Genomic DNA, 21,629 nt, shown 5'->3' with positions numbered 1-21,629 from the left:
TAACAAGCACATTGCAAGCACTCCTATATTTTAATAACTTGGTGCTTCCTCTGTAGGCTCCATCCTGCTGCATGGTGGTGACTTGCAGCATCTGAGCTGGCTGGGGCTGCAGTGGACACTTCTGGCACAGAGACCAGCCCTGCGGGATTGGCTACAGCAACTCTTTCCAAGGCTTACCCTGGAAACCTCCAAACTGGACACGAATGCACCAGAGTCAATCTGCCTGCTGGATTTGGAGGTGGGTGGCATTGCGTGTGGGTTGTTATGTTGGGTCCATGTAACAAGAGAATGAAAAGAGAAGAAAAGGAAAGTTATTTAAAGTATGAAAACACAAAAAATGCAAGATGAAATTATACATCTAAATTGAAGATATCAGTATATATGCAACAGATACATTAGAGAAAATATGTATAATATAGATTGTAAACAGACATGATGAAGACTTTTCAATTGTTGATACATAATTATCTAAAGTTGATAAATGCAAAATTCCCCTGAAATGGATTTTTGAAAGGGAAATACCGGGTGTGTGATTGACGTCACTGAGTAGTACTTTCAGTCATCTTTCACTTTCACTTTCACTTGCACAGGGGAGACACTCTTGTAACTCATTACTGATTTTTGGTTCTGAAATCTTTTTCTGCTTTTTGTTTGAAAACGTAAAGGCCTCTGACTCTCGTCTCGTTTACTCCATCCAGGTGTTTATATGTGGTGTGGTGTTCTGTAGCCATTGTCAGCTCCAGGAGACGGCGAAGATCAGCAGCGGAATAAACCAGCAGCAGCAACAGCAGCTCTACGAGCCTCGCTGCCTCCCCCTCCCTCTCCTCCGCCTCTTGACCACCGACAGACAGAGGGAGTGGTGGGACGCCATCTACAGCCTCATTCACCAACGAGCTGCGTGAGTGTCAGAACCGGCCAGAATATGATACTCGGAAGACAGTCATGACTACGTTTACATGCACAAAATATTCCGGTCTTCGCCCTTATTCCGAAAATGACAATATTCCTACTAAGCTGTTTACATGGCTAATGAAAATAAATATTCCACTAATATTCCCTTTTACATGCAGCCGTGCATACTCCGTTTATCACATCACAATATGGAAAAGTGAAACAGCTGGAACCCTCATTTAATCGTTCAACCACCTTGAAAAAGTTTGGGCTGCGATATTTGCGCATATCCAAAAACCTGTTGATATCCAAGTCTTTTAAAATGTTTAAAAGTAGGTGTGTTTCTTCTTCTGACCAGAAATGTAGGTTTTCCTTTTGGGCATGCATCTCTACCCCAGCCTTGCAAACTGTTGGCTATTTAGTTTGTTTACAACGCACAGAGCTGACTGTAAACAGGCTGTGTGTCGCAAACTGTGGTAAAAAAAACCCAATTGACACGCATATTCCGAATGTGCTGTATACACACTCAAAGAATGCTCCTAAAACTCAAATAATATCGGCATATCCCACATGTCTTAATCGGAAAATGCTACATTCAGAATAAAGTCTAATTCAGAATATCCAAACGTAATATGCTGTTTACATGACCTATATCAAATTCGGAATATTATTATACATTATCTCTACTATTTGGAATAATTGTGGAATATTAGTGTGCATGTAATCGTAGTCAATGAGGAACGCTGAGCCAAATTAGGGTTACACCACACTATAGATTTGCAAAAATATAAGCTGTCAGGCTGTCTCTTATAGTCTCTAATCAAAGTTATTGAAAGTTATACTCACTCTTGTCCTAGCATTTTCCCCCCAAACATATCAATATGTCAGTAATTGTAAACGGTTTTAAATCTCATCGCAGAAAATAGAAAGCAAGAATGAACATTTTCTCACTTTTTAAACTTGTTGACAACAGTATTAAACTCACATTGAAACTCCTGTGTAGTCATGTAAGGACAGTTCAGTTGAGCAGGTTTGGGCACAAACATAAAATTTCCACAGCTGGGTGCTTGCCATTCTGCCCGCTTCATTGTTTGTCCTCAGTTTAGTGACATGAAAAGACCAAAACAAGCGTGACTGTTGTATGTGTATCTAATATTCAGTGTGTTTGTTGTGTGTCTCCTTGTAGTCCTGGCATGTCAGCAAAATTGCGAATGATTGTGCAACATGGACTGAACACTCTGAGGGCTGGAGAGAAACATGGACTCCAACCAGCATTGGCTATCCACTGGGCTCAATGTCTCAGCCAAACGGTACACGCGCACACACAAACACACACACACACACTGTTCTCTGCAAGCTCAGCGAGTAGCCAGCTAGAAAAACAAGTGTTTGCCAACCTTAGGGTCAGGACCTCATATGTGGGGTTACTTGACATGCAGATGAAGTTGCAGGAAATTTCTGATCCAGATATTCTTAATAAATAAGTTACTTTATAGCTCTAGAGTCATTTGTGCTGTTAATTATTTATTTTTTGGCATTTTATGCCTTTATTAGATAGAGATTGTAGAATTATGACGGGAAATGAGGGAGAGGGAGGACACACATAACAAAGGTTACCAGCTGGACTTTAACAGAGGAAGTTGCTGTCAGAGATGCAAACTCCTCACATTTTGGCAAAATCCGCTGTTGAGACCAGGTGGTTCACCTATGAGATTCGTGTACACCCAAAGAGAATTGTAGAGGGGGAGGAGGGTGTTATCGCATTGATTGTGTTAGATGCTGACTTGGTTAATTGGGGTGAAACGGACCGAGCACCAAGTTATTCTCTTCACCTCAGAGTTGGTTCAAATTGTTTGTGTGATGGTCAGTTGGTCTTGATTGTCACTGCCGTTTGCTGCTCTGCTCCGCTAACATTAGTCTCTGAGTGACGGTGTAGAAAGTTCACAATATACTTTTACGTTCGTCTCGCAAAGGTAATTATTTAGTCATTAAATCAAAAAATGCTTGCAACGCTCCACTGCCTTTTTTGAAGATGAACTCTAGTAGCGCGTGCACGCTGTAGACTGTCTGGGTGCTGCACTGCCCTCACAGTTGAGTTCTGCCTTTTTCGTTCCGACAACATCACATTAAGTAACATTTAGAAAATCGTAGGATATATCAGTCGAGATTCTAATGTGAAACTTTTCTTCTTATTTTTTTTTTCTTGATCCACCCCTAACAATTAGAAACTAAATATTTTGGGGTTTTTGACAGTTGGTCAGACAAACGAAGACCTTTGAAGCTCTTTGACTGTGAGAAATTGTAACAGGGTTTTTTTTTTTTTCAGTATTTACCAACATTTTATGTACAAATGATCGATTAATCATGGAAAAAAATGTAGATAAATCAGTAGTTGCAGCCCTAATGATAATATTAAGCAAATTTTTAAATTCATACTTAAAAATGAAGAAGACGAAAAACCATCAAAAAGAAGACTTTCTGGAGGGAAAAAGCCACATCTGTGATTTCTAAAAAGGATAATGTTATTCATACAGTTCCTCCTTTCCATTAAGTTAGCAGATGCATTTACTGTATCCGGTGAAATAATGGTAATGACCTTTTTAGATTAGATGCATTTTATATTGTAAAAGCCAACACTAATTTATTGCCAATATTTTTCTTCATCCCGATATGTCTTGTTAGAGAGACGGATGGATGAACGGGTGGGGGGGGCAGCCATTTGAGTTTTTGTGTTCTTACAGTTTAAATGCTTTTTTTTAACACATAAACCAAAGTGGCTTGACGCTATGGGCTGGAAAAGCATTGAGCTTAAGATCAAAAGTAACTAAAAATTTGTTTGTAAAGCGAGTATCGCTCAAAATTTTCTCCGAGGGGAGTATGCCCCCCTAGTTGTGGTAGGTTTTCTCTATCCACGCAATGTTCTTACCTTTTTACCGCTTACCTGTTTGCATCTCTGTGCTCTGTTTTAACCCCTTAGCCATGGGCTTCTCCTCGTCCTCCTCCTCATTCTCCTTCTTTGTGCTCTTAAAGTTGATATTTAAAAGTACGCCATACGCACATTGACTCAAAATGATAAGATTGTCAGCTAGAGAGGGGTCAGTTATGTGGGTGGCAGTCGTCCACACACACACACACACACACACACGCGCAGCACTGCCCGATAAATCGCACTTGTTTGCCTTTACACCTGCTCCTGTCTGTCACTCACTTTACAACTGTTAAATGTGATGCACATGTGGTTTTCCAAACAACCACATGTGCTGCTTCTCTGACTGTGTCAGTTTGTTTGAATGGTAGCACATGTAACAACTGAAGGCTTGACTTCTGTCAAAAGTTTACTGTATGTCAGCTCTGCATTTAGCTCATGTGACAGGCTCACCTTCTTTCCTTTATATTCAGCTGTGTTTTTGCATGTCTAACAACCCAGGGTGATGGAGTGAACTCGTACTATGACCAGAAGGAGTACATCAACCGCAGTGTTCACTACTGGAAAGTTGTCCTTCCACTGTTGGACAAAATAAAAAACAGACGCAGTATACCCGAACCCCTTGACCCACTCTTCTTACACTTTCCCTCCAAAGATATTCAGGTTAGTATTGTTGTCATGATTTCTTTTTCTTATATGAAATTCAGGATGTTAGCAGTCATTAATTAGGTTTATCCTTGTTTTTACAGTTATCACCCCTATCACTGTATCTTGTAGTGTATTGCTTTGATTAGGTTGTAAATGATTTTTGAGTATGATGTTTTTCAACCAGTAAGTAGCTCTGTAGGTGAGATGATAGTGCATTGTAGAGCTTAGGGTAAGGGGTTTGATTCCCACTGGAGCCACTACAGCAAATACATATTAACCTGTTGTAATATTTTGAGAGATCTAAGTTGTACCATCACTTACAAATTGTGTATTTCTGTGGGTACATGTCGGTGTCCTTTTTTTTTTTTTTTTAGATCTCATGTGTGAAGGGATATGAAGAGGAAGCCAAAATCACGTATGCAGTTTTCCTTGACATTGAAGGCAAGACAGAGGAGGCCATCGCTACCTTGGAAACTATCAATAACATGTCGTCCATCTGGCATCTGGCTCAGGTAAGTAATTTGCTTCGATATAATTGACCATCTGACTTTAACAATAGCTGTCTATTTATAATATATATTTCAATTACAGTAGATAACAAACATTTTAGAAGATTATGGCCAATAGACAAGCTTTGGTTATAGATCTTGAGAGCTCTATCAGCACCAATCCTGATACCACACATAGTTGATGCACCAAAGTATTTCTTGATTGTAGCTGAAGATTGTTTACATTTTGAATATTGTGACTCAGGTTTTGGTTTTGCATACCAATCCAGTTTAATAGATTGTGATTTGCCAATAGTGTAAAAGTATTTATTGGTGCAGATGTCCTCAGGGCTACTATCCGTATGAACTCCTTAAAGAAAAAAAGACATTATGGCTAAAGAGGATGCTAATCAAACAATGTCAAACTTATGCAGATACCTCAAAGTTCACCTGTATCATGCATCCCAAGGGTGGATGCTGATGTTAGTCTTTCTGAAGCCTGTGCTTGTCTTTGCATTTGTTTTCTATAATATGTTGTGTTTCCTTGGCAGATCTACCAGCGGCTGTCAGAGGAGGCCAGCAATGGGGTTGAGGAGACCCAAGACAGGTGCATCACTTTCCTGAGGAAGTTCAGGACCTACCTGTCCAAGATCTACAATGCCAATGCAGATGACATTGAGAAGGTAAGTCCAATATTTTGTAGCTCTGAGCAAGTTTAACTTTCAAAACAGAAGCATGTTTGATGAAATATCCTTTACATGGTTTATCCTGTTATCTTTATATTCCTACTATTAAATGTAACAACTCTACAGAAATAAAACCATTGTCTACATTTTGTGTCCTAGTTGCCTGTGTCCATGGAGGAAGTTTTGGACCTCCTGAATGATGTGAACCAACAGCTGGGGGACGATGGGGAGGACATGGATGAAGAGGAAGAGAAAGAGGACATGGGTCGAAGAGGACCAGCCCACTCCAGCCCTGCTCATCCCACAGAAACCAGTGCCACCATATCCCACATCAAATTTTCCACTCTCTCCCCTAACAAAAGCATTGTCTCTCCTTCCAAAAGACACCTGGTAGGTTCAGGTTATTGGTTTTGAAAACAATCATTTAGAAGACAATTTTAGATTTCTATATGGTTACTAAAAGTGTTTGATTGTATATATCTCAGACATCTTGATAAAAGTTGTACATTACTGACATAATTTATTTTCCCTGTTGTATAGATTTCCCCGAAGACCCCACCTCATTGGGTGGAGGACCAGAAAAGTCTCCTCCAGATGCTGTGTCAGCAAGTTGAAGCTCTCAAGGTCAGAATTAGGGACTAAGCACGTTTTATTTAATTTCACACAAATTCCACCCAGAAGGAATTATTTAAGGAATCCGGTGAAAATCTTTTTTATTGTTATTTACCGTCAGACAACCTCTCCGTTTCCCCCTTGCATGTGTCTTGACCATTTCTTCATTCAGTTTATTGTGTCCCTCTCTGATTGTCCTAAAGTTCATATGTCAGTGGTTTTCATTCGATACGATCTCCGCAGCCTTGTGCCCGCTCCCTTCTCAGTCACTTCCACACTACCACCCCTTAGCACATTCTCTTAACTCTTCTCCTATGTGGTCCCTTGGTGGTGGAACGAGTTACCAAACTCAACTGGATCAGCAGAATCCATATGTCTTCACAAATCGCTTAAAGACCTACCTCTTCCAAATTTACTATGCGCTAATGTGTTATTTCATGTATCTGCAACTTTGCCTCACTTATGTCAGGTGGATATGTCTTATTCTCAAAGGCTTCTCCTTGATCTGTGGCTTGGATTTTACCTGCCAAATGAAAAAATGTAAATGGAATGAGAACAATATTTATGTTGAGTTTTCAGCAACATGAAGTAAAACAGGAGCACAGCATTTAGAAATTTAGAAAAGGCCCATCTCTAATAATAGCCTGTTTCAAATAGAGGCCTCTGCTGTTAAAGCAAATAAAGGCCCTGGCCACTATTTGACATTTTTTTTATGGTTTTGAACACAGCACAGTAAATAATGTTGATTTTCTACATGAAATGGCTTAATCACTCTTGTGTGTTACTTTTTCTGTGGGTTAAATGCTCTGTTCAATTCTCATTAAGCTCCTTGTTTTGCAGAATGAGGTTCATGATCTGAGACACAACTCTTCAGGGAATGCAGGCTCTCCTCATCACAAGATGTATGGGGAGAGTTACGGAGCTGAGGGCTTACAGGACACTTTCACGCCAGTCCAGTCCTACCATGGGGCCCCTCTAACAGGTCTGCATACTACATAGAACAAAAGCATGTCTTAATGTATAGTGCCATATTGTTTTTTATAAATGCTTTGATGAACAGAATAAATAGTTTTAATTAACAAAATCTTTGTCTGTATTTTTAAGTTGCCACCACAGGCCCCTCTGTGTACTACAATCAATCTCCAGCATATAACTCACAGTATCTCCTGCGCACGGCAGCAAATGTAACCCCCACCAAGGTAATTACATTACTGTTTAACTCTAATTTACAGTAATAAACTTTTTCAGAGTATGTTGAATGACATTTGATTTTGTTTTCTTTTTTTGCTTTACACAGGGCCCAATGTATGGTATGAACCGTATGCCACCTCAGCAGCATATGTATGCCTACCAGCAGCCCACACATACACCTCCATTGCAGACAGCCCCGGCCTGCATTTACCCTCCTCAAGAACAGGTCTTTGGTGCCCCTCTTCGATTTGAATCACCAGCCACTAGCCTTCTTTCCCCATATAGTGAAGAATATTATGGCCAGAGTGTATCCCAACAAACCACCAACCCTCCCTTACCTGAACCTGGCTACTTCACCAAACCCTCTGTAGCCCCTGTTCAGCCACCAAAGAGCATCGCGGGGAAGCCTATGGAATTTGGGAAGCTCTCATTCAGCCAGCAGGCACCTGCTGAAGTTCCCAAAGTGCCTAGTTTTGGAGCAAGCACAGTTGCCCAGTCAACACCTTCAGCTGCATTTAAATTTAACTCCAACTTTAAATCCAATGATGGAGATTTCACTTTCTCGGCTTCTCAGGCCAAGCATAGTGAAAGTTTGCTTGGTCTTCTTACGTCAGACATTCCCACTAAAACAGATACTGTTCCAGAGAAGCCCATAGCTCAAGAGCAGCCCCCCAGCCAAACGGGCATCTTCACCTTTGGCAATAAAAATTCTAATGGCTTCTCCTTTGCTGATGCAGCACAGAGCACAAATACCGGAAGTCTGTTTGGAAATGTGGAGCAGCCATTTAAATTTGGGGATGTTACCAAGCCAGTGTTTGGGATAGCCAAGGCTACTGCAGAAGAGGAAAGGGCGGTAGATAGCGACAATGACAGCACGCATGTTGAGGAGGATGAAGATGGTCCTCACTTTGAACCCATTGTACCCCTTCCGGACAAAGTAGATGTGAAAACAGGTGAGGAAGAAGAGGAGGAGATGTTTTGCAATAGAGCAAAGCTGTATCGATTTGACACAGAGACAAAAGAATGGAAGGAGCGGGGCATTGGCAACGTTAAAATCCTAAAACACAGCACTAAAGGGAAGGTTCGCCTCTTGATGAGAAGAGAACAGGTCCTTAAGATCTGTGCCAATCATTACATCAATGCTGATATGCTACTGAAACCGAATGCTGGCTCTGACAAATCCTGGGTCTGGAATGCCATTGATTATGCAGACGAAGAGCCTAAGCCTGAGCAACTAGCCATCCGCTTCAAAACCGTAGATGAGGCATCACTTTTCAAAGCCAAGTTTGAGGAAGCTCAGAAAATTGTGTTGAGATCGTCAGAGAAGCATGATCAACAGGAGAAGAAAGAGGAAAGCTTAAAAACCTCTGATTCATTGGCCGCACAGTTTGCACTGAAAGAAGGGGAATGGGACTGTACTGTGTGCTGTGTAAGAAATAAATCCAAGGATATGCAGTGTGTTGCTTGTCAAAGTGCCAATCCTAATTCTTCATCAAAACCAGACATTCAGGCTGCAAGTGAAACCAAAGGCAGTCCCTTTACTTTCAAATTTGGGACTGATGCATCAAAACCTAGTAGTTCTGGCTCTCCATTTACTGGATTTGGTGCTTTTGGAGCTTCCATACCCCCTTCATTTACGTTTGGCACAAGCACCTCAAAACCTGCTGACACAGTAACCAGTGCCTTTAGTGCTGGCTTTGGGGCTCAGTTTGGCAAGAAGCCAGGGCAGTGGGACTGTGGCACATGCTCTGTAACAAATGAGGCCTCTGCAGACAGTTGTGTTTCTTGTAAAGCTCTGAAAGTTTCACCTAAAACAACTGCCACAGCACAAGTGGCACCAGCTGCAACTGCACCTGTAGTTAAGCCCTCAGATGTTGTTGACTCTGGGTTTGGTGCCCAGTTTAGCAAGAAGCCAGGGCAGTGGGACTGTGATGTATGTGAAGTAAGAAATGAAGCTTCATCTGGCAAATGTGTCGCCTGTGGCACTCCCAACCCTACTGCTAAATCAAAAGAGGGTGCTCCAGTTGAGTCCACTCTGTCAACAGTGTCAGTTTTGTCAGGAATTGTGCCTGATTTTGCAAAGAAGGATGAAAAGTGGGACTGCAGTTCCTGCCTGGTCAGAAATGATGCATCAGCTGCTGAATGTTTTTCTTGCCACACCCCTCGTGAAACCCCCTCTTTAGAAGCCATGTTTGCCAAGAAGGATGGAGAATGGGACTGTGATATGTGTCTGGTGAGAAATGACGCTTCTGCCAATAAGTGTGTGGCCTGTCAGACGCCAAATCCCAATGCCAAAAGCATAACCAGCGCTGCTCCTTCAGCTTCCTCCTTTAGCTTTACCTTTGGAACGAAGAGTTCATCAAGCCAGCCTGCTGGAACTGGATTTACAATGCCTTTTGCAGCAGGCAGCACTTTCCAGTTTGGGCAAAACAAAGATAACAGTTCAGCTGCTTCTTTCAAGTTTGAGGCTCCTCAGTCTGGATCTAGTACCACAAGTTCTTCAGGCTTCTCTTTCTCAATGCCCATTCCATCTGATGGCTTCAAGTTTGGCATTCAGGACACTGCAAAAGAAACTCCCTCAACTGATAATGAGACAACCCCATCAGGGCCAGCTTCTAGTTTTCTTAAAAGCATAGCTGACAAACACAAGGAGAAAGTAGATGCATCCACACCTTTAGTAGGCCAAACAGAGCAAGATCAAAATCCATTAATTTCTGGGAAAACTGATTCATTCAGTTTTGCAGATCTGGCACAATCCTCTGGAGGAGACTTCCAGTTTGGCCAGACCGACCCCGAATTCAAAGGTTTCTCTGGGGCTGGTGAGCAGGTGTTCTCATCCTTCCAGGCAACGCCCACCAAGACAGATGCCCCAAATGAGGTGGAGGAAGACGGCATGTATAAAACCGAGGAAAATGATGATATCCAGTTTGAGCCAGTGGTCCAGATGCCTGACAAGGTGGACCTGGTGACAGGGGAGGAGGATGAGCAGGTTCTTTATTCTCAGCGTGTCAAACTGTTCAGATTTGATTCTAACACCAGTCAGTGGAAAGAGCGTGGTGTAGGAATCCTTAAATTCCTAAAAAACACCACTAATGGCAGGCTAAGGGTGCTGATGAGAAGAGAGCAAGTTCTGAAGGTTTGTGCCAACCACTGGATTACCACCACTATGAATCTTAAGCCGCTGGCGGGCTCAGACAAGGCATGGATTTGGATGGCCAATGATTTCTCTGATGGGGATGCTAAACCAGAGCAGTTGGCTGCCAAATTTAAAACCCCAGAGCTTGCTGAGGAATTTAAGGAAAAGTTTGAAGAGTGTCAAAGACTTCTCTTAGACATCCCCCTACAAACACCGCACAAGCTTGTTGACACAGGTAGAACAGCACATCTCATTCAAAAAGCGGAGGAAATGAAGTCTGGTTTGAAAGACCTAAAATTCTTCCTGACAGATGAGAAAACAAAGATCAAAGATGATGACAGCCAGGGAGACATTACAACAACCAGCAATGTTTCAAGCCTTGTAATGAAGCCTCACGGTGAAACCACTGGCCCCACCCTAGAATGGGACCACTATGACCTTAGAGAAGGGGCTTTAGATGATACTGCTGACTCATCAGTCTATGCCTCTCCCCTCGCCAGCAGCCCCCTGAGAAAGAACCTTTTCCGCTTTGGGGAATCCACTGGTGGATTCAGTTTCAGCTTCCAGCCTGGCATTAGCCCCTCCAAATCTCCTGCTAAGCTTAACCAGAGCAGAGCCTCAGTGGGCACTGATGACGAGCAGGATGTAACCCAGGATGAGGAGAGAGATGGCCAGTACTTTGAACCTGTGGTCCCCTTGCCTGATCTGGTTGAAACTTCCACAGGGGAGGAAAATGAACAGATAGTCTTCAGTCACAGGGCCAAACTGTATCGCTATGACAAGGAGCAGAGTCAGTGGAAGGAGAGGGGTATTGGAGACCTCAAGATCTTGCAGAATTTCGACACCAAACGAGTGAGGTTGATAATGAGGAGAGATCAGGTACTCAAGATCTGTGCTAACCACTGGATCACAACGGCCATGAAGCTTGAACCTATGAAGGGCGCTGAGAAGGCCTGGGTCTGGAGTGCCTTGGACTTTGCTGAAGCCGGCGAAGGTAATATTGAGCAGTTGGCTGTTAGATTCAAACTGCTGGACACTGCAAACACATTTAAACAGGTCTTTGAAGAAGCCAAGGGTGCACAAGAAAGAGGGGAACTTGTGACCCCAGTTACAACCGGGGTTGCCACACCTCAAGACAGTGGACCTGCACAATCAGGAAATAGTGCTACAGCAGTGTGTGGGAAGGCAGCCATTGCTGTTCTGGAAGAGACTACAAAGGAACGTACAGACCTTTCTCCCGACAGTAAGCCATGTGCAGCTGGGTCTCAGAGTCCAGGCAACACCTCCAAGTCAGTGGTGTCGCCCCCTAAATTTGTGTTTGGCTCTGATAGCCTTCAGAAGATTTTTGGCAGTCCAAAATCTCACTCTGACACTGATGACTGTGAATCCGGGTTGAAGGCCAAAGATTCTGGACGTCTTGCCAGGACTTCATCTGCAGCACCTGCATTCAAAATCCCAGAGAAAGGTAAAAAAAAAAAAATCTTACTATTTATGGAATATTTGTTTGATTTTCTGTTTTTGAATGGGTATTATGACTGTTTTTGTTCATTTGATTTTTACTCCATTGTCTTGTTCCATCTGCATCTCATTGCTCCATCATCTTCTTAGTTGACCCAACCAAGACCATTCTCAAGTTTTTCTAGGAAAGTTGTTGGACATTAGTGTTTAAAATCACTTCCCATCTCCTCCCCATGCAGCCACCTCACATACATTATTTAAGTATACCTAAGATATTATGTACCTTTATTTACAGTTATACAATAACTTATCTACAGTAGGTTTTAGTGAACATGCTGCACATATGTTGCATACCCTCAGAGCTTGTCTGGTAACATTCATTGCAAAACATTTTCACATAATTGATTCATATTTTCATTTTAACAATTTTGGCCTTGTTTTCTGATTATGATACCAGCCTCACAATTAGTTTCTCTTCGCCCAACAACCCATCATCCTTTAGGGCTGGATTTTAGGCTTTTCAAAGATAACCCAATGGCCTTTTGGACCAGCACATCAACCACCCAATTTGAACCCCCAGGTACTCTAATCACTGCAGTGTGTGTTAACACTTCTCAGCTGTCACCTGGCTGGCCCGTACTATTAGAAAGAAATAACCTGGATGCACGGAGTGGAAAAAACAGTGAAGCTAATGTGTTGCATGTCCTGTGTGTGTGTGGAGGTGCAGTTTAACTGTACAAAGAATTTTAGTAATTGTAATCATACTTAAACGCACAATGTCATTTTCTGATGCTAGGGGTCTCTCAATCAAAACCATAACAAAAGATGGAGTTTGATGTTGTGAAGTAGTGTGGGATCATGGGAATTGTTGTCTTCTTTGTTAAACAACCACTACTGCCATTATTGCAGTCAGTTTCTCCCAGTTAGGATTCCGTCAATGTTCATCTTTTAGGACGTTTTTACAAGGAGCTGAATTATCCACAGAGGTCTCTTCCTCTCCGAAACAAACAGACCTGGTGATTAAAACCAGAAAAAACACTGAATAAAACAGTTTCATGTTAAAAATCAGTGTTTCTAGTTGTTAGTTTCTAGTTGTTAGTTAATTTGGTAATAATGAATGGGCAGTTGAACTTGTACTAATCAATAGAGACAGATTGAAACTAGTTTTTCATAGCTACAGGGAGCAGGTTAGTGAAAGCAAAGGTTCTCCGTCTTATGAAAGGTGAGCTGAGAAGATTCCACAGAGAGCGTTCCCTCCGAGAGGAATGCACTATGCAAACGTCACACGTGCCATTTTTAGTGCAGGATGTGTAGCAACAGCATGAAACGCAATTCCCTCTCTAGTCTGGCTTCTGCCAGTGATGTGCACCTCAGCAAAGGCTAATTCGAGTTAAAGCTCAGGTATGTATGCTATTCAATGATACAGGGCCATGTTTCCTACAGTAAGTGGTGTAGTCTGTCAAATAAAAATAAAAACACCAAGACATGCATACATAAATGTTCTCTTAATACAACTTGTCTCACACATCGGTAAATCGAATGCATGCCATTCGTTTTTGCTGTGCATGTTTTTTTGTGTGTGTGGAACTAACACCTGTGGTTATAAAGGGAATAAAACAGCTTAATCTGTGCCTTTTCTTAAGTTTTTTTTTTTGCTAGCCTGACTGTGTTGTTCTACTTTAATTTGTCTGTTGTAGGAGAAGACAGTGCAAGGTCGGATGATGACTCTGACGTGGAGATCGTCTATGTCAGGGAACCCACTGCCGAACAGGCTGCTTTAGCCAGGAAACTTCTGCTGCCTCTCACCTTCTTCTGCTACCAGAATGAACCAGGCTACACCAGCGATGATGAACCTGATGGTGAGACCAAAGTATAAGAAACAGTAATCTTTTAATGGTGTACTTGTGAGTGAGAGTTCATTAAAAAAGGAAAATGACATTTCATTTGAAATAACATGGACACTGGTAACAGACATCATGTAAATAAATGAATAAAACAATGTATTCAAATGCAGTCATAGAGGTAATCGATGTTTAAAAAAAATGTATGAACATTATCCAGAAAGCTAAGAAAAGGTCTCTAGATCTATTTGCATATGGAGGTTGTAGCTGTCGTGTCTCACCTAAAATTGTCACGACACCAGAATTTTAAACTTTGATACAATTCTAGTAGAAAAAATGATACTCGATACCTCTTTTGATACTACGGCAAAAAGAAAAAAAATCCTTGGAACACAAAATGGGATAATTTTTTTGTGTGTGTCTTTTCTTTTTTTTTTTTTTTTTTTATTAAATTTGCCACGTGACCCACCAGTCATGCGGTGGTTTTGTTGCTGGAGAGAACGCTGTAACAGCCACAGGTTGATGACCAGTTGATTTTATTCCCCGTTGTTTCATCTGTGCAGCCTTGGGTTGAAAATCTGATTGTATATCTGTTTTTTGTTTTGTTTTTTTTTGGTGTTGTTTTTTAATATCTTTGGTACTTTTGATACTGTCAAATTGATAATTAACGGAGATCGTATCGATACTTTCGACGACCTTAGTCTCACCGTGATGACAAAATGTGATGTCTGTAAGGCTGGCAGTCATTGAATTTGAATACGTCAATCAGAAGTGTAGACAAAACAAACACAACACTGACTTACATTCATACTCACTGGTATTGTCTCACTGGAGATGTTGCACCAACACAGCTCATCTGTACAAGAAAGAAATATAAATATAGTGACATGTGTTGAATTTGTTTTGAATTTGAATCAGATGAGGACTATGAGTCAGCAGTGAAAGCCTTAAATGGAAAGCTCTACCCTGATCCTCTGGAGAGAAAGGCAGCAGCATCTGGTGGTGGTGATGGTAAGTATGTCATGTCATACATAATGTTAAATACCTCAACCCAATTTTTTTTCATTTGTCAGTCACCATTCTGCTTAGATTCATTTCACTGACTGAGCCGTGATAGATGAAGAATTATCTCTACATTTACAGTATATACTACATGGCCTAAAGTATGTGGACTCTGTAGTCTTAAACTTGTGTGTACTCCATTTAGAGTCAGACTGCCAGGTGGTCTGGGAGAAGAAGCCGACGCCAGAGGAGGAGGAGAAGGCCAAAAGCCTCCAGCTTCCACCCACCTTCTTCTGTGGCCTGAGCACCACAGATAGTGACCCAGATCACGACAAATCTGAAGACTTTGAGACAGAAGTCCGCAAGGCACAACAAGACCTGGTAAGCAGTTTTTTTGTTTTTTTTTTCAAAATTATTTTTGCCTTTTATTGGACAGTGGGCAGCAAGAAGGCAGACAGGAAACAAGGGGAGAGAGATGGGTATGACATGCAACAAAGGTCCCTGGCTGGAATCGAACCAGGGACCTTGCAGTTATGTGGCAAGCGTGGTAAACATTCGGCTACGGGGGCACGCCAGTAAGCAGCTTAATAAAGAGACACATCAATGAGAAGTCACTCATGCAGGTTCCCATTAGGGTTTGAATTAGGCAATGAATTTGTATCTATAATAATTTAAATCTATTATAATTAATGATCCTGCAATCCTAATAACATTTGTAATATGTGCAAATCACTTATTTGCAACAGATATTATTTTTACACTGACCAGACAGTTATCTAGTTAGTAAGTTGACACTTTGTAAATATAATATATAAATGATATTTCAGCTGCCAAGTCTTGATTTTAAAAAAACAAAACAAAAAAAACCCACTTGTTTTTTAACAATGGTAATGCCATATATTCCCATAATAAGAATATAATGGACTTTGCTGAGGTGAAAACAAAACAGGAAAAAAATAACTTATTTTGGCTAATGTGGTGAAATATTTGGTTTAACTTTAGGCAGTTTAACCATTTATAGGATTTGTTTAATGTAGCATCAAGCAAGCATCAGTATCACAGTCTTCTAACATCAAGCTCTGTACATAAATACATACATACATACATACACTGTACGTTCTGTACAGTGACGGTCCAACATCCAGCTGAAGTAACAATAACAAGAACACATTTATGAGTGTTTTTTGAGTGCGGATGAATCCCTCTTTCAATGGATATAAGCAAGTCACTTAGAAAAAGTATTCCTTGTTGTTAGAGCTGGAACTAAAGATTATAGATTATGATTTAATTCATGAATTGTTTCAGGATGCTCAGTTAAACGAAGCTGAAAAGGTCTCCAGCAGCCCGGCTGAAGAGACAACATCAGACCCATCACCTAGCAGTGCGGAGGCTGCAGGAAGCACGTCTACACCAGAGGACCAGACCTCAGACCAGACTTCAGACCAGACCCCAGACCAGACTTCAGACCAGGCCTTAGACCAGACTTCAGACCAGCCAACAGACATTCAGAATGAAGCTCCTAGCAGTGTCTCTCCCATTGACCTTTCGACTAAGAAGAGCCCAGAGCCAGAGTCAAACGCTGGGACTGCCACAGCTACTACTGCTACGACAGCAAGTCAAGGTATAGACCACTTCCTGTTCTTTACCACAGAAGTACAACCACTGACAGTCTACTTGATATTTGTGGGTCAGTGCTGGTATGTTAAAGCTGAGATGCAGTCCTTTTGGTCAAAAGCTCTTACCAGCTTTATGATCAAAAGTCTACCGCCATCTTCAGGAGAATACTTGCTTAGAAATGTACCTCTGTGGGTGACATAACAGTACAATCATTGATTTACCTTGTTGAGGTAAGAAAGTGGGGTTTTGATCTGTTCACCTGCTTATTATTAGAGTAGGTTTGTTTGAATGCTACACTGTGGCCAGGAAAGACATGGAAAATTAATATTAGAATTTTCTAGCACAGATAAGTTTGATCATAATGTCAAAACTGCAAAGTGTATGCAGCTGAACCACATTGTCCTGCACAACAGAGTCATGCAACTAATTCAGCCTTTCCTACAGTCGAATTCAGGGCAGGTGTTTTTCGGAAACTTAAGCCTACTTGGACTACTTTTAATAATCTATTTTAGATGAAATTCACTTAACCAGTTTTACAGCATCCTTGTATATTCTACTTAATGTCTCCTGAGTTCAATTTCTACAACGCTGCTTGTTGTATGAGTTTCCCACTATAAGTCTTGAATGTGCCACAAACAGACTTGCATGTTTTTCTTCAAATTGGCGCCACTGTTTTAATCTGAACCTTAGTGATGCTTCAGTGTCTGTGATTAAAGAAATATGATTATAGATTGATGAGTTTGATTAAGGGGTTGGTTCCATTTTCTAAGGATTTAGGTGTTTCTATGAACCCAGTGGGTGGACAAGCTAACAAAAAGCAATTACAAAAAGTGTCATATAAAGATTCACACTTTGTTTATTGCCTCAGATTATATTGTACAGCGTTCATGTTGTGTCCAACCCGCTGTATGCTGGAATCCTGCATATATACAAATATTTAATGATGAACTTTCTTTCTCTCACCACAGACTCTAACTTTGGTTTCAACTCACTCGGAGGCTTCTCTTTTGCCGACTTGGCCAATAAGACAGACGGATTTGCCTTTGGATCACAAGGTTGGCTTCAGTGCTTAAATTGTCTTATGTTCTTCTTTTTGACAACTAACTTTCTCTCAAAAATGACAAAATTGCATATTTATTGTTTTTTCCCCTTGTGTAGACTCCAACTTCTCCTGGGCAAACGCAGGAGCCACAGTATTTGGGGCCGCAGTGTCTTCAGCACCAAAAAACAATGGCGATGAGGAGGGGAGTGATGAAGAGGAAGCTCCTAATAATGTGGACATTCACTTTGAGCCAATAGTGTCACTACCAGAGGTACCTCAGTCACACACACGGTTGTCATACAGATCCAATTGTCTGTGATGCATTGAGCTTTTTTTTAAGTATTATCCTGGACAAGTGTTTATAGAAGGTGCTGTTTTGATTTTGTTATTCTACAAGCGTGATCACGCTTCAAGCTGACAGGCAACTGGGGAATGTCGAGCTGTGCTCCAACATTTTGGTCCCTTTTTAAGACACCAATCACCACGCGCTGAGCCAAAAAATCTCACACAATTTTTTTTTTTTACCTTGATGACATGTTGGAGACGTGCTAAAAATGCAGTAAGCCTGTCAAGCTGCCTGTCTGCAGGCGTCAGTGGGATAAATGCCTGATACAAAAGACAATTAAACTACCATACAAGGAGTACCCACACATTCAATCAGAGCTTCCTTTGCTTTTATTTGAGATGTTTGGAACAACTACAAGTCTTCCTCAAGCCAAATAAAATAAATTCCTTCCTGCAAGATTTAAAACTAATCCACTTAACAAATGGCGCCAAATATCTATTTGTTTTTCTCTGTTGTAAAGCCAGTGGCTTTGTGGCTTCTTGGCCTCTCCTGTCCCATCTTTTTTTTAATTTCTATTATCTGGATTTTATGTAGTCTTATGTGTGTGGGGGGAAAAAAATCTCCATGTCTTGTTTTGTAGATTGAAAAATAGCACTACTGAAGAAAACTTATTTCTTATTTATTTATTTACTTACTTATAAGTAAATACATACTTAATTTACTTATTTATATCATATCTTATAACTTCCTCATAATGAAAGCCTTCCACTGGTTCATCAATGCAAAGCTTTCATGTGAAGAAGCAGCAGCACCTCATTGCTGTGAGGCTGGAAACACGTCATCATGGCTTGGCTTGGTTCGGCACGGCTTAAGTAGACCGACACAGTACAATTGGGTGGGGGGGAGCACTACAGATCAGTTTAGTGAATAAAGCGGAAGATCACTTCTCATCTTTTGTGCATTTTAATTCTCTCAGGTGGAGACAAAGTCTGGAGAGGAGGATGAGGAAATCCTGTTTAAGGAGCGCGCCAAGCTGTACCGATGGGACCGGGACCTCGGCCAGTGGAAGGAGCGTGGCATCGGTGACCTCAAGATCCTCTACCACCCAACCAAACATTTCTACCGAATCCTGATGAGAAGAGAGCAGGTGCTGAGAGTTTGTGCCAACCACACAATCTCACCGGCGATGGAACTCAAACCCATGAACGCCTCAGCTAACGCACTGCTCTGGACTGCCACCGACTACTCAGGTATGTTGTCACAGTGTTGAGATGACGTCAGTTTCTACACTGTATGTGTCTGCTCTTAGTTTCAGTGCAATGTAAATTAGCTTGCTATTGTTGTAGAAGCATCTTTTTGTGACTACACAGCTGTGATTACCATGTTCGGAGCACCAGTTGTTATAGAGAGATGCGAGCCTCAATTCTTGTCTAAAATAGTGATTCAAATGGTTATAATTACAGATAACCTGCATTTTTAATTACCTTTATGAATACTTATGAGACTTTTAGGGCTTAATGTTATCACCTGAAATCAATATCATGTTTAATTGCCACATTTACCTCAGTAACGATTCATAAAATGATATCTAAAATAAACAGAAAACCTGGATTATGACCATATTTAGTAGTTAATAACACTTTTAGGTATATGTTTACTAAAACAGGAAATTCAAAGTAAAATATGACGCGGTTTAACATATCTTAATGTCAAAATAAGTAATAATAAACAGATTTGAATAACACTTTTATGACCTCTGTTTTCTCATTTTGTTATCAGCTGGATCTTTTTATTATCATTATTTGAACAAACACTTATGTAACAGACGGCTGTGACTGTAACAGCCTTCAGACTGAGGTCAGGAAGTACAGAGAGACTGTTTTACAGATTCAAGGCTAAGTTGTAGCTAACTTCAGGGTTAACCCCGTCAACATATTCAGCTGCTGGTAAACAAAACTAGTGAACTTAGCTTGGTTGTTGAAGAGCTGTAGCATTTATATTCTGACAAACTGTTGCTCATACTGAACATTTACTGTAATGTTTACAGTTTACTGTAACTTGCCTTTGCTCCGACGTCCAGCTCACCTGCCGTCTCTCTTTCTGTCCTGCACACTCGCATCACACACCCCCCGCACTGAACGCTCCTAAAGAAGCTGCGCTATGCTGCTATTTTCTGACTGTATTTCCATTTGGCTTTATTCAACACGATACGTGACATAATGAAACTAAAGTGCATCCATATGACCGACAAAACTTTTTTTTTTTTTTGTACCTGCTTGTTCCCTTCTGCACCCGCCCCCAGTTGCATTTCTCCAACACTTTTTGTTGTCATTTTGTCATCACTGGACACGTTTAATTAATTACAACTTTGAACTGCAGGTGGAGAGCCTTTATGAAAGAATGAGTTTGTCAAACATGATTAAAATTAGGTGGTTTCAGTTACTTCTCGATTGATTGCCCAGCCTCTATTAGCTATTAACGCCAAAAATACATTACTTTGTGTTAACGTGCGTTGATGCTTTTTAGCCGTCCCCTCGCTGATGGTCTCTCGTCTTTCTCCGTTTCCCAGATGGCGACGCCGCAGTGGAGCAGCTGGCAGCCAAGTTCAAAACCCCTGAGATAGCCGAATCCTTCAAGAAGACCTTCTGCGAGTGTCAGAGCCACATTGGCCAAAGTAGCGACGATGACTCATGTATCTCCACACCGCAGATGTCTAGAGTTCAAGAGCACTCCAGAGACTCTAACCCAAAGGTGTTCCTCACAGTGGCAGCAGACGGCCAACCACTGGGCACAATCACCATAGAGCTTTTCTCCCATATTGTTCCTAAGACGGCGGAGAACTTCAGGGCTCTCTGCACTGGAGAGAAAGGCTTCGGGCTGCGGGACTCCATCTTCCACAGGGTCATACCGGACTTCATGTGTCAGGTGAGGAGATGGTCTAAGACTTCACTTACACTAATAATTAAAAAGTTACACGTGAGCTACATTTCTTGTTAACTATGGTGTTTGCTCACTGCTGACAAAACTAGTCTCTCTCACTGAGTCATGCTTGCTCACTTATGTTTGTGTTTATAACTACAGTTCTTAGTCTACACTTAATGAAAAAAGCCAAGTAGAGGGAAAAAAAAAAGTTTGACTGTTTAATCTGTTTTGTCAGGTAAAAATGTGTGCATCCTAATCATAGCTCAGTAATAAAATCCTAATGCAGTGTGTATCTCCTCTGCTACATGGCTCCTGACAGCCAAACTGGGGATCACACTGGACAATAGTAGAAGGGACACCAGAGTCTGTTCTGGTTCAGGAGCAGTTTAGCTGACCTTGTAACCACTCAGCATTAAGCTGCCATTAGACTGAAATCAGCCCTGCGTTAAACCAATGTAAGGTGGTGGGGGCGTGTTGTTTAAGGTACCAATGAGACAATCAAGTATGATTCAAGAAGCTGAGTTGGAGCTACAGATCAACGCATTTAAATTGCACTGGAACCAACCTGTGTTAACGCACTGACCCCAGTCAAACATAAGAGAGCTGCGTTTTTTTTCACGCAGAGCTAATGTCAGTCTAAGTGTGTCAAAAACAAATTTGAGCTAACATTTACATACATTGAAGAATTAAAGTATAGGTTCACAATTTTACAAGTGTGGCTTAAAACGACAGGGGTCCATATGAACAGTGAAAGAGGTTTTCCTCACTCTAATCATTCCTCCTGTTCATATTGGCTATTAAAAGATGCCCTTCAAATGCACTTTCAATGTAAGTGATGGAGGCCAAAATCCACAGTGTGTCTTCAGTCATTTTGTGCAAAAAT

The 21,629-nt window shown here is 41.3% G+C and overlaps 1 protein-coding gene across 1 annotated transcript in view; it reads left to right on the top strand.

Annotated features, from left to right (window-relative positions):
* Positions 1-21,629, top strand: part of ranbp2 (RAN binding protein 2) — a 30,848-nt gene that overhangs the window by 7,057 nt on the left and 2,162 nt on the right. The window contains exons 10-28 of the mRNA XM_042427034.1: positions 57-238; positions 699-898; positions 2,078-2,201; positions 4,319-4,480; positions 4,840-4,977; positions 5,505-5,636; positions 5,799-6,029; positions 6,180-6,263; positions 7,092-7,233; positions 7,356-7,450; positions 7,549-12,043; positions 13,734-13,895; positions 14,796-14,888; positions 15,085-15,260; positions 16,185-16,500; positions 17,465-17,551; positions 17,655-17,809; positions 18,801-19,074; positions 20,394-20,749. Coding sequence (XP_042282968.1) covers positions 57-238; positions 699-898; positions 2,078-2,201; positions 4,319-4,480; positions 4,840-4,977; positions 5,505-5,636; positions 5,799-6,029; positions 6,180-6,263; positions 7,092-7,233; positions 7,356-7,450; positions 7,549-12,043; positions 13,734-13,895; positions 14,796-14,888; positions 15,085-15,260; positions 16,185-16,500; positions 17,465-17,551; positions 17,655-17,809; positions 18,801-19,074; positions 20,394-20,749 — 7,604 coding nt within the window. The remainder of the gene's footprint in view (positions 1-56; positions 239-698; positions 899-2,077; positions 2,202-4,318; positions 4,481-4,839; positions 4,978-5,504; positions 5,637-5,798; positions 6,030-6,179; positions 6,264-7,091; positions 7,234-7,355; positions 7,451-7,548; positions 12,044-13,733; positions 13,896-14,795; positions 14,889-15,084; positions 15,261-16,184; positions 16,501-17,464; positions 17,552-17,654; positions 17,810-18,800; positions 19,075-20,393; positions 20,750-21,629) is intronic.

The sequence above is a fragment of the Thunnus maccoyii genome, chromosome 11 (genome assembly GCF_910596095.1).
Source record: "Thunnus maccoyii chromosome 11, fThuMac1.1, whole genome shotgun sequence".
NCBI classification, from domain to species: Eukaryota; Metazoa; Chordata; class Actinopteri; order Scombriformes; family Scombridae; genus Thunnus; species Thunnus maccoyii.
The sequence above is the reverse complement of the archived record's forward strand: the minus strand, read 5'-3'. Positions and strand labels throughout refer to the sequence as shown.